Source organism: Anomaloglossus baeobatrachus, chromosome 7 (assembly GCF_048569485.1).
Source record: "Anomaloglossus baeobatrachus isolate aAnoBae1 chromosome 7, aAnoBae1.hap1, whole genome shotgun sequence".
Classification (NCBI taxonomy): Eukaryota; Metazoa; Chordata; class Amphibia; order Anura; family Aromobatidae; genus Anomaloglossus; species Anomaloglossus baeobatrachus.
Window position 1 is genome coordinate 30,091,440 of NC_134359.1, and position 14,301 is coordinate 30,105,740.

Below are 14,301 nucleotides of genomic sequence, written 5' to 3' on the forward strand. Positions count from 1 at the left end.
GGTTAGTGTATAGCAGGGGTAATCTACATTAGGGTTAGTGTATAGCGGGGGTAATGTACATTAGGGTTAGTGTATAGCGGGGGTAATCTACATTAGGGTTAGTGTATAGCAGAGGTAATCTACATTAGGGTTAGTGTATAGCAGAGGTAATCTACATTAGGGTTAGTGTATTGGAGAGGTAATCCACATTAGGGTTAGTGTATAGCGGGGGTAATGTACATTAGGGTTAGTGTATAGCGGAGGTAATCTACATTAGGGTTAGTGTATAGCAGAGGTAATCTACATTAGGGTTAGTGTATAGTAGAGGTAATCTACATTAGGGTTAGTGTATAGCAGAGGTAATCTACATTAGGGTTAGTGTATTGCAGAGGTAATCCACATTAGGGTTAGTGTATAGCGGGGGTAATGTACATTAGGGTTAGTGTATAGCGGGGGTAATCTACATTAGGGTTAGTGTATTGCAGAGGTAATCCACATTAGGGTTAGTGTATAGTTTGGGTAATCTACATTAGGGTTAGTGTATAGCGGGGGTAATGTACATTAGGGTTAGTGTATAGCAGAGGTAATCTACATTAGGGTTAGTATATGGCAGAGGTAATCTACATTAGGGTTAGTGTATAGCGGAGGTAATCTACATTAGGGTTAGTGTATAGCAGAGGTAATCTACATTAGGGTTAGTGTATAGCGGAGGTAATCTACATTAGGGTTAGTGTATAGCAGAGGTAATCTACATTAGGGTTAGTGTATAGCAGAGGTAATCTACATTAGGGTTAGTGTATAGCAGGGATAATCTACATTAGGGTTAGTGTATAGCAGGGATAATCTACATTAGGGTTAGTGTATAGCAGGGGTAGTCTACATTAGGGTTAGTGTATAGCAGAGGTAATCTACAATAGGGTTAGTGTATAGCAGGGATAATCTACATTAGGGTTAGTGTATAGCAGAGGTAATCTACATTAGGGTTAGTGTATAGCAGGGGTAATCTACATTAGGGTTAGTGTATAGCAGGGATAATCTACATTAGGGTTAGTGTATAGCAGAGGTAATCTACATTAGGGTTAGTGTATAGCAGGGATAATCTACATTAGGGTTAGTGTATAGCAGGGATAATCTACATTAGGGTTAGTGTATAGCAGGGATAATCTACATTAGGGTTAGTGTATAGCAGGGATAATCTACATTAGGGTTAGTGTATAGCAGAGGTAATCTACATTAGGGTTAGTGTATAGCAGGGGTAGTCTACATTAGGGTTAGTGTATAGCAGAGGTAATCTACAATAGGGTTAGTGTATAGCAGGGATAATCTACATTAGGGTTAGTGTATAGCAGAGGTAATCTACATTAGGGTTAGTGTATAGCAGGGATAATCTACATTAGGGTTAGTGTATAGCAGAGGTAATCTACATTAGGGTTAGTGTATAGCAGGGATAATCTACATTAGGGTTAGTGTATAGCAGGGATAATCTACATTAGGGTTAGTGTATAGCAGGGATAATCTACATTAGGGTTAGTGTATAGCAGGGGTAATCTACATTAGGGTTAGTGTATAGCAGAGGTAATCTACATTAGGGTTAGTGTATAGCGGAGGTAATCTACATTAGGGTTAGTGTATAGCAGGGGTGTTCTACATTAGGGTTAGTGTATAGCGGAGGTAATCTACATTAGGGTTAGTGTATAGCAGGGATAATCTACATTAGGGTTAGTGTATAGCAGAGGTAGTCTACATTAGGGTTAGTGTATAGCGGGGGTAATCTACATTAGGGTTAGTGTATTGCAGAGGTAATCTACATTAGGGTTAGTGTATAGCAGGGGTAATCTACATTAGGGTTAGTGTATAGCGGAGGTAATCTACATTAGGGTTAGTGTATAGCAGAGGTAGTCTACATTAGGGTTAGTGTATAGCAGGGGTAATCTACATTAGGGTTAGTGTATAGCGGGGGTAATCTACATTAGGGTTAGTGTATAGCAGGGGTGTTCTACATTAGGGTTAGTGTATAGCGGAGGTAATCTACATTAGGGTTAGTGTATAGCAGGGATAATCTACATTAGGGTTAGTGTATAGCAGAGGTAGTCTACATTAGGGTTAGTGTATAGCGGGGGTAATCTACATTAGGGTTAGTGTATTGCAGAGGTAATCTACATTAGGGTTAGTGTATAGCAGGGGTAATCTACATTAGGGTTAGTGTATAGCGGAGGTAATCTACATTAGGGTTAGTGTATAGCGGAGGTAGTCTACATTAGGGTTAGTGTATAGCAGGGGTAATCTACATTAGGGTTAGTGTATAGCGGGGGTAATCTACATTAGGGTTAGTGTATAGCAGAGGTAATCTACATTAGGGTTAGTGTATAGCAGAGGTAATCTACATTAGGGTTAGTGTATAGCAGGGATAATCTACATTAGGGTTAGTGTATAGCAGGGGTAATCTACATTAGGGTTAGTGTATAGCGGAGGTAATCTACATTAGGGTTAGTGTATAGCGGGGGTAATCTACATTAGGGTTAGTGTATAGCAGAGGTAATCTACATTAGGGTTAGTGTATAGCAGAGGTAATCTACATTAAGGTTATTGTATAGCGGGGGTAATGTACATTAGGGTTAGTGTATAGCAGAGGTAATCTACATTAGGGTTAGTGTATAGCGGAGGTAATCTACATTAGGGTTAGTGTATAGCAGAGGTAGTCTACATTAGGGTTAGTGTATAGCAGAGGTAATCTACATTAGGGTTAGTATATGGCAGAGGTAATCTACATTAGGGTTAGTGTATAGCGGGGGTAATGTATATTAGGGTTAGTGTATAGCAGAGGTAATCTACATTAGGGTTAGTGTATAGCGGAGGTAATCTACATTAGGGTTAGTGTATAGCAGAGGTAATCTACATTAGGGTTAGTGTATAGCAGAGGTAATCTACATTAGGGTTAGTGTATAGCAGAGGTAATCTACATTAGGGTTAGTGTATAGCAGAGGTAATCTACATTAGGGTTAGTGTATAGCAGAGGTAATCTACATTAGGGTTAGTGTATAGCAGAGGTAATCTACATTAGGGTTAGTGTATAGCAGAGGTAATCTACAATAGGGTTAGTGTATAGCAGAGGTAATCTACATTAGGGTTAGTGTATAGCAGAGGTAATCTACATTAGGGTTAGTGTATAGCAGAGGTAATCTACATTAGGGTTAGTGTATAGCAGAGGTAATCTACATTAGGGTTAGTGTATAGCAGAGGTAATCTACAATAGGGCTAGTGTATAGCAGGGATAATCTACATTAGGGTTAGTGTATAGCAGGGGTAGTCTACATTAGGGTTAGTGTATAGCAGGGATAATCTACATTAGGGTTAGTGTATAGCAGAGGTAATCTACAATAGGGTTAGTGTATAGCAGGGATAATCTACATTAGGGTTAGTGTATAGCAGGGATAATCTACATTAGGGTTAGTGTATAGCAGAGGTAGTCTACATTAGGGTTAGTATATGGCAGAGGTAATCTACATTAGGGTTAGTATATGGCAGAGGTAATCTACATTAGGGTTAGTGTATAGCGGGGATAATCTACATTAGGGTTAGTGTATAGCGGGGATAATCTACATTATGGTTAGTGTATAGCGGGGGTAATCTACATTAGGGTTAGTGTATAGCAGAGGTAATCTACATTAGGGTTAGTGTATAGCAGAGGTAATCTACATTAGGGTTAGTGTATAGCAGAGGTAGTCTACATTAGGGTTAGTGTATAGCGGGGGTAATCTACATTAGGGTTAGTGTATTGCAGAGGTAATCTACATTAGGGTTAGTGTATAGCAGGGGTAATCTACATTAGGGTTAGTGTATAGCGGAGGTAGTCTACATTAGGGTTAGTGTATAGCGGAGGTAGTCTACATTAGGGTTAGTGTATAGCAGGGGTAATCTACATTAGGGTTAGTGTATAGCGGGGGTAATCTACATTAGGGTTAGTGTATAGCAGAGGTAATCTACATTAGGGTTAGTGTATAGCAGGGATAATCTACATTAGGGTTAGTGTATAGCAGGGGTAATCTACATTAGGGTTAGTGTATAGCGGAGGTAATCTACATTAGGGTTAGTGTATAGCGGGGGTAATCTACATTAGGGTTAGTGTATAGCAGAGGTAATCTACATTAGGGTTAGTGTATAGCAGAGGTAATCTACATTAGGGTTAGTGTATAGCGGGGGTAATGTACATTAGGGTTAGTGTATAGCAGAGGTAATCTACATTAGGGTTAGTGTATAGCGGAGGTAATCTACATTAGGGTTAGTGTATAGCAGAGGTAATCTACATTAGGGTTAGTGTATAGCAGAGGTAATCTACATTAGGGTTAGTGTATAGCGGGGGTAATGTACATTAGGGTTAGTGTATAGCAGAGGTAATCTACATTAGGGTTAGTGTATAGCGGAGGTAATCTACATTAGGGTTAGTGTATAGCAGAGGTAGTCTACATTAGGGTTAGTGTATAGCAGAGGTAATCTACATTAGGGTTAGTATATGGCAGAGGTAATCTACATTAGGGTTAGTGTATAGCGGGGGTAATGTACATTAGGGTTAGTGTATAGCAGAGGTAATCTACATTAGGGTTAGTATATGGCAGAGGTAATCTACATTAGGGTTAGTGTATAGCGGGGGTAATGTACATTAGGGTTAGTGTATAGCAGGGATAATCTACATTAGGGTTAGTGTATAGCAGGGGTAGTCTACATTAGGGTTAGTGTATAGCAGAGGTAATCTACAATAGGGTTAGTGTATAGCAGAGGTAATCTACATTAGGGTTAGTATATGGCAGAGGTAATCTACATTAGGGTTAGTATATGGCAGAGGTAATCTACATTAGGGTTAGTGTATAGCAGAGGTAATCTACATTAGGGTTAGTGTATAGCAGAGGTAATCTACAATAGGGTTAGTGTATAGCAGAGGTAATCTACATTAGGGTTAGTATATGGCAGAGGTAATCTACATTAGGGTTAGTATATGGCAGAGGTAATCTACATTAGGGTTAGTATATGGCAGAGGTAATCTACATTAGGGTTAGTGTATAGCAGAGGTAATCTACATTAGGGTTAGTGTATAGCAGAGGTAATCTACAATAGGGTTAGTGTATAGCAGAGGTAATCTACATTAGGGTTAGTATATGGCAGAGGTAATCTACATTAGGGTTAGTATATGGCAGAGGTAATCTACATTAGGGTTAGTGTATAGCAGAGGTAATCTACATTAGGGTTAGTGTATAGCAGAGGTAATCTACATTAGGGTTAGTGTATAGCAGAGGTAATCTACATTAGGGTTAGTGTATAGCAGAGGTAATCTACATTAGGGTTAGTGTATAGCAGAGGTAATCTACATTAGGGTTAGTATATGGCAGAGGTAATCTACATTAGGATTAGTGTATAGCGGGGGTAATGTACATTAGGGTTAGTGTATAGCAGAGGTAATCTACATTAGGGTTAGTGTATAGCGGGGGTAATGTACATTAGGGTTAGTGTATAGCAGAGGTAATCTACATTAGGGTTAGTGTATAGCGGAGGTAATCTACATTAGGGTTAGTGTATAGCAGGGGTAATCTACATTAGGGTTAGTGTATAGCAGAGGTAATCTACATTAGGGTTAGTGTATAGCGGAGGTAATCTACATTAGGGTTAGTATATGGCAGAGGTAATCTACATTAGGGTTAGTGTATAGCGGGGGTAATCTACATTAGGGTTAGTGTATAGCAGAGGTAATCTACATTAGGGTTAGTGTATAGCGGGGGTAATGTACATTAGGGTTAGTGTATAGCAGAGGTAATCTACATTAGGGTTAGTGTATAGCAGAGGTAATCTACATTAGGGTTAGTGTATAGCGGGGGTAATGTACATTAGGGTTAGTGTATAGCAGAGGTAATCTACATTAGGGTTAGTGTATAGCAGAGGTAATCTACATTAGGGTTAGTGTATAGCGGGGGTAATGTACATTAGGGTTAGTGTATAGCAGAGGTAATCTACATTAGGGTTAGTGTATAGCAGAGGTAATCTACATTAGGGTTAGTGTATAGCGGGGGTAATCTACATTAGGGTTAGTGTATAGCGGAGGTAATCTACATTAGGGTTAGTGTATAGCGGGGGTAATCTACATTAGGGTTAGTGTATAGCAGGGATAATCTACATTAGGGTTAGTGTATAGCGGAGGTAATCTACATTAGGGTTAGTGTATAGCGGGGGTAATCTACATTAGGGTTAGTGTATAGCAGGGATAATCTACATTAGGGTTAGTGTATAGCGGGGGCAATCTTCCATCGAGCTGATGTGCATGGATTCCCATGACGTCCTCCTACCTTTGGCTGAGGTCGCCCCGTCTCCGTCTTTCACCACTTCTCTTTTCGGTATTACCCTTTTAAATCTCATGGATAAAAATCCCTTTCTCCGTTTGCTGGCTCCATAGAGTGGAAAGTTAAATTTCCTCCTGTGCATCTCGCCTCTCCCCCCAGACTACCCAGGACAGCACTTGTGCCTGACAAATGTTACTCTCTTCAGGTAACGGATTGTCCTTCTGTCCCTTACTAAAGGGAAGAGTTTTCTCCAAGTTTTTTTTTTCCCCCCCTCTTTGCCTAGTCATCTGGGGTCTGCTGATCACCTGAATGGTTAATAAACTGGGGGAGGTGAAACCATTAAAGTGGAAATGAGGGTCATGCTTGTCCTAAAGAGAAAAAGAAAGAGTTTCCAACTCTTAATGATATTGGGGGGTAGGGTATTTTTATGTAAATCCTCCTGTTCCTTCTATTGGGGGTCGTGAACTGGATGTAGAATGGCTATTATGAATGATGACAACTTTGTATCAATCTTTGGATTAACTTTGTATCATCTTTGTATTAATCTTTGTACCAACTTTTGTCCCAACTTTTGTATCAACTTTTATATTAACGTTGTATCAATCTTTATATCAATCGGTGTATCAACTTTGTATCAATCTTTATATTAACTTTGTATCATCTTTGTATCAATCTTTGTATCAATTTCTTTTCAATCTTTGAATCAATTTTTGTATTAACTTTGTATCAATTTTGTATCAACGTTGTATCAATCTTTGTATCAACTTTGTAATAATCATTGTATCAACTTTGTGTCAATCGTATCAACTTTGTATCAATTTTGTATCAATCTTTATATCAACGTTGTATCAATGTTGTATCAATCGTTGTTTCAGCTTTGTAGCAATCTTTGTATTAACGTTGTATCAATATTTGTATGAACTTTGTTTGAACTTTATATCAAACTTAATATTATCTTTGTATCAACTTTATATCAAACTTTATATTTACTTTGTATCAACTTCGTATGAATTTTATATCAATTGTTGTATCAACTTTGTATCAATCTTTGCATCAATGTTGTATCAATTTTGTATCAATTTTATATCAATTGTTGTATCAACTTTATATCAATCTTTGTATCAACGTTGTATCAATTTTATATCAATTGATGTATCAACTCTGTATCAATCTTTGTATCAACGTTGTATCAAGCTTTGTATCAACTTTGTAATAATCATTGTATCAACTTTGTGTCAATATTTGTATCAATCGTTTCAACTTTGTAGCAATCTTTGTATTACCATTGTATCAATATTTGTATCAATATTTGTATCAACTTTGTAAAAATCTTTGTATCAATTTTTGTATCAACTTTATATCAAACTTTATATTATCTTTGTATCAATCTTTGTATTAACTTTGTATCAATCTATGGGGTAAATTTTTTGCAAAAGCGTAAATATTTTGGAGAAATTAACTCAAGCTCTGGCAATTGTAAAGTGACTTTTTGGATGACACGCCAATGGGTGCCGAAATAATTATTTTATTAATTTCCTTTTTTATTTATTTTTCGCTTTGTGAAAATATTTACTTTTTGATGTTTTATTTGTAAATAACCACAGCTTCCCTCCTTCCTGATACATTTAACTGTCTTGTTTTCCGAAAAAAAAAGGCAAATCCGTGGTACCTCACAATGGACAAAGCCAGACAGGGACAGTGACATGGCACAGACAAAAAAAGCTCAATGCATTATGGTCACTCCAAACAGGGCACAAAAGGCGACGGAGGCGGCGATGTGTAAATCAAACAATGCGATGGGGAGGGGGGGGGGTAAAAAAAAAAAAAAAGGAAAGGGGGGGGGGAACGGCGAAATATTGAATCATTTCTGTCATGAGGCACTGACTAAAGCCAGGCTCTAATTGAATTAAACTCCATTTATTTGCTCAGGCCTAAACAACAGGCTGAAAAAAAAGTAAGGTTTGTTCAACTGTTTCGGAGGTACCACCTTTCTTCACCCCGTACACTCCACCATCTGTGCTCGCACACACACATGTTCCACCTCACTGCGAATGTACTGAGACCCAGAGAACACAGAAGCCAAAAAAAAAAAAAAAGAAGCTGGAGAGCGGGGGTAATAGCTGCGGGTTGAGGGGGGCACCTTCTTATGGCCACTGCCCAGGTGAGGTGGTCTGGGGAGTCCTCGGAGCCGCGACACGCGTCAAGAAAAAGAAAGGTTAAAATTAGAAAATTCAATTTATTTGATAATTTCCCAGAATAATTAGAGTTAATATGGGTTAATTAATATGCAAATCTCTCAGCAGATGTTCTGCAGCAGGGCCTGTGTGAGAAAACAGCCTTTGCTTTTCTCCTACGTGATTTTGGCTGTCAGTTATTGGGTATAATTACTGTAACTAACCGAATACACACAAAACCTTTGGAATATCAAATCGTTACAGTTTTGCTGCCGCTGAAGCTACCACTTTGCTGCAATAAAAGCTAACAATTTCTTTCACCAGACCCTTGTTTTTTTGTTTTTTGTTTTTTTTTTTTTTACTCTTTTTTTTTTAAAAAAAAAAAAAAGAAGAAATGAATCGGGCTGAATAGATTCTTCTTTGTTTTTTTTTTTGCATAATTAGGTCAGTATTATAAGTGCATTCCAATAATCGCTGACATGAACATCGCCACCTGCAAAATCAAAGCGCATTGTTTGCCAGTCTTTGTGCTGACCAATGAGGGTGCGCCGTGCCAAGATTCTGCCGCTCGTCCTCGATGCCGGGAAGATGGATCCTCAGTAATGAAGATCCCGAGCTAAAACTCAGAGGAAAGTTCCTTAGAATTAAACTACGTCATAAGTAATATAGCGGCGAAATCGGAGAAAAGAGCCCGTCATTCACATACCGGGGTTATTTACTCTTCTGAAAAGGATACACTCACATTGGATGCACTTTATATAATCAGTATAAGTGATGTGAATATACAGCGACTGCGGTGATGTAGCAGAGCTGAGGCGGTCACTCAGTATATGATGGTGAAGGGCGGCATTACATAGGAGTCTCAGTAATCCTACTAAATGGTCTGAAATCAGAGAACTAGGATTAAAATGTGGAAGTGTTAGATAAACTAAAATAGATAGAGGGATAGATAGATAGAGGGATAGATAGATAGATAGATAGAGGGATAGATAGATAGAGGGATAGATAGATAGAGGGATAGATAGATAGATAGATAGAGGGATAGATAGATAGAGGGATAGATAGATAGATAGATAGATAGATAGAGGGATAGATAGACAAAGCTCTGATATATATACGTGGGCCAGATGAACCAGGACCCCGGGCACAGCCCTCCCAAACCCAACTGGACAAAATAACCAATCACAGCAGCCTGACAAGAACCAGAATCAGGAAGATGGTAGACGAGGGCCAGGAGAGGTATGTCAGTGACTGGAGGACCGACATCAACACCTCACAGAAACTGACCACGTACCAGAGACTACAGAGAGACTACAGACTGGCCCCGTATCTGGAGAAAATCCCGGACCCCAGAGACCGCAGGACCCTGAGCCGATATAGACTCAGTGCCCACAGTCTAGCCATCGAATCTGGACGTCACAAGCAGAGCTACAAGCCCAGGGAGGACAGACTGTGCCAACACTGTGACCTGGAGGCCGTGGAGGATGAAACCCACTTCCTGCTACACTGCACCAAGTACTCAGCAGTGAGGGACACTCACTTCAGGAGACTCTCCCATCTCTTCCCGGATTTCAGCTCCATGAAGGAGGAAGAGAAAATATATATCCTGCTGGGGGAAGAAGAGAGCGCAGTGGAGATAGCAGCGCAGTATGTGAGCGAATGCCATAGACTTCGAGAAAGAGAACTATGATAAGTCATGGACTTCCATAGCCCCCCATCCCAGATGTGGCCCCCCCAATCCCCACCCTGGATATGTCCCATCCACCGTTACCACAGTCCCACCGTGGATATGCCCCATCATAAGCCATGGACTTCCATAGCCCCCATCCTAGAAGTGCCCCCACAGTCCCCACCCTGGATGAGCCCCATCCATCCTTCCTACAGTCCCCACCCACCATCCCCACAGCCCCAGCCCCTAATGTACACTTGCTTTGGCAAAACTAATTTGTATTTGGTCCTGCCAATAAAGCTTATTTGATTTGATTTGATTTGATTTGATAGATAGAGGGATAGATAGATAGATAGATAGAGGGATAGATAGATAGATAGATAGATAGATAGAGGGATAGATAGATAGAGAGATAGATAGATAGATAGAGGGATAGATAGATAGATAGATAGAGAGAGAGAGAGATAGATAGAGGGATAGATAGAGGGATAGATAGATAGAGGGATAGATAGATAGAGGGATGGATAGATAGATAGAGGGATAGATAGAGGGATAGATAGATAGATAGATAGATAGATAGATAGATAGAGGGATAGATAGAGGGATAGATAGATAGATAGATAGATAGAGGGATAGATAGAGGGATAGATAGATAGATAGAGGGATAGATAGAGGGATAGATAGATAGATAGATAGATAGATAGATAGATAGATAGATAGATAGATAGATCGATAGATAGATAGATAGAGGGATAGATTTTGCTTTGGCAAAACTAATTTGTATTTGGTCCTGCCAATAAAGCTTATTTGATTTGATTTGATTTGATAGATAGATAGAGGGATAGATAGATAGATAGATAGATAGAGAGATAGATAGATAGATAGAGAGATAGATAGAGGGATAGATAGATAGAGAGATAGATAGATGGATAGAGAGATAGATAGATGGATAGAGAGATAGATAGATAGATAGAGGGATAGATAGATAGATAGATAGATAGATAGATAGATAGAGGGATAGATAGATAGAGAGATAGATAGATAGAGGGATAGATAGATAGATAGATAGATAGATAGAGAGATAGATAGATAGATAGAGGGATAGATAGATAGATAGATAGATAGAGGGATAGATAGATAGATAGATAGATAGATAGATAGATAGATAGAGGGATAGATAGAGGGATAGATAGATAGATAGATAGATAGATAGATAGATAGAAGATAGAGTGATAGATGGATAGATAGATAGATAGAGGGATAGATAGAGGGATAGATAGATAATAGATAGATAGAGGGATAGATAGATAGATAGAGGGATAGATAGATAGGTAGATAGATAGATGGATAGATAGAAGGATAGATAGATAGATAGATAGAGAAATAGATAGAGGGATAGATAGATAGATAGAGGGATAGACAGATAAAGGGATAGATAGATAGATAGATAGAAGGATAGATAGATGGATAGATAGATAGATAGATAGATAGATAGAGGGATAGATAGTGAGGATCTGGCTAAAAATCTTCGATTCCATCATTGCTCCAATCCTCCTGTACGGCAGCGAAGTCTGGGGCCCTCACACTTACCCAGATTGGTCAAGGTGGGATTCCAGCCCAACAGAAATATTCCACCTGGAATTCTGTAAGCACCTTCTCCAGGTCCATCGAAGCACCTCCAACAGCGCCTGTCGAGCTGAGCTGGGCAGATTCCCTCTACACCTAGCAGCTCTGAAGAGGTCACTATCATTTCAGGCTCACCTACAGAGTAGCAATCCAAGCTCCCATCACCACAAAGCTCTGATATATATACGTGGGCCAGATGAACCAGGACCCCGGGCACAGCTCTCCCAAACCCAACTGGACAAAATAACTAATCACAGCAGCCTGACAAGAACCAGAATCAGGAAGATGGTAGACGAGGGCCAGGAGAGGTATGTCAGTGACTGGAGGACCGACATCAACACCTCACAGAAACTGACCACGTACCAGAGACTACAGAGAGACTACAGACTGGCCCCATATCTGGAAAAACTCCCGGATCCCAGAGATCGCAGGACCCTGAGCCGATATAGACTCAGTGCCCACAGTCTAGCCATCGAATCCGGCCGACACAAGCAGAGCTACAAGCCCAGGGAGGACAGACTGTGCCAACACTGTGACCTGGAGGCCCTGGAGGATGAAACCCACCTCCTGCTACACTGCACCAAGTACTCAGCAGTGAGGGACACTCACTTCAGGAGACTCTCCCATCTCTTCCCGGACTTCAACTCCATGAAGGAGGAAGAGATAATATATATCCTGCTGGGGGAAGAAGAGAGCGCAGTGGAGATAGCAGCGCGGTATGTGAGCGAATGTCATAGACTTCCAGAAAGAGAACTATGATAAGTCATAGACTTCCATAGCCCCCCATCCCAGATGTGGCCCCCCAATCCCCACCCTGGCTATGCCCCATCCACCGTTACCATAGTCCCCACCCTGGATATGCCCCATCATAAGCCATGGACTTCCATAGCCCCCATCCTAGAAGTGCCCCCACAGTCCCCACCCTGGATGTGCCCCATCCATCCTTCCTACAGTCCCCACCCACCATCCCCACAGCCCCAGCCCCTAATGTACACCTGCTTTGGCAAAACTAATTTGTATTTGGTCCTGCCAATAAAGCTTATTTGATTTGATTTGATTTGATAGAAGGATAGATAGATAGATAGATAGATAGGCGATAGATAGAAGGATAGATAAAAGGATAGATAGATAGATAGATAGATAGATAGGCGATAGATAGAAGGATAGATAAAAGGATAGATAGATAGAGGGATAGATAGATAGATAGATAGAGGGATAGATAGATACATGATAGATAGATAGAGGGATAGATAGATAGATACATGATAGATAGATAGAGGGATAGATGGATAGATAGATAGATAGATAGATAGATAGATACATGATAGATAGATAGAGGGATAGATAGATAGAGGGATAGATAGATAGAGGGATAGATAGATACATGATAGATAGATAGAGGGATAGATAGAGGGATAGATACATGATAGATAGATAGATAGAGGGATGGATAGATAGATAGATAGATAGATAGATACATGATAGATAGATAGAGGGATAGATGGATAGATAGATAGATAGATAGACAGAGGGATAGATAGATAGATAGATAGATAGAGGGATAGATAGATAGATAGATAGAGGGATAGATAGATAGATAGAGGGATAGATGGATAGATAGATAGATAGATAGATAGATAGACAGAGGGATAGATAGATAGATACATGATAGATAGATAGATAGATAGAGGGATAGATAGATACATGATAGATAGATAGAGGGATAGATAGATAGATAGAGGGATAGATAGATACATGATAGATAGATAGATAGATAGATACATGATAGATAGATAGAGGGATAGATAGATAGATAGATAGATAGATAGATACATGATAGATAGACAGAGGGATAGATACATGATAGATAGATAGAGGGATAGATACATGATAGATAGATAGATAGATAGATAGATAGATACATGATAGATAGATAGAGGGATAGATGGATAGATAGATAGATAGATAGACAGAGGGATAGATAGATAGATAGATAGATAGATAGATAGATAGATAGATAGATAGATAGAGGGATAGATGGATAGATAGATAGATAGATAGATAGATAGAGGGATAGATGGATAGATAGATAGATAGATAGATAGACAGAGGGATAGATAGATAGATACATGATAGATAGATAGATAGATAGATAGAGGGATAGATAGATACATGATAGATAGATAGAGGGATAGATAGATAGATAGATAGATAGAGGGATAGATAGATACATGATAGATAGATAGAGGGATAGATAGATAGATAGATAGATACATGATAGATAGACAGAGGGATAGATACATGATAGATAGATAGAGGGATAGATACATGATAGATAGATAGATAGATAGATAGATAGATGGATGGATAGCCAGCCATATAATGACCTCATTACCTGATGTAGCAATCTCAGCTCTACTACATCTGCAGGTAACATTCATACACAGCGCTCAAGTTAAAGAAATAAAACACGTCCCTCCCCGCTGAATAATGAGCAAATATTGAAACAAATATAATCTTCAAGAGGAAG

General features: G+C 39.4%; 1 protein-coding gene across 3 annotated transcripts in view; it reads right to left on the bottom strand.

Moving 5' to 3' along the window:
- The window catches only part of ZEB2 (zinc finger E-box binding homeobox 2), a 210,141-nt gene that overhangs the window by 70,820 nt on the left and 125,020 nt on the right, over positions 1-14,301 (bottom strand). The window contains exon 1 of one of the 3 annotated variants that reach the window (XM_075317173.1): positions 6,309-6,459. The exons of the other annotated variants lie outside the window; for them this stretch is intronic. Coding sequence (XP_075173288.1) covers positions 6,309-6,444 — 136 coding nt within the window. The 5' untranslated portion in view covers positions 6,445-6,459. Of the gene's footprint in view, positions 1-6,308; positions 6,460-14,301 lie in introns of those variants that run through there. 3 annotated transcript variants of the gene reach the window in all.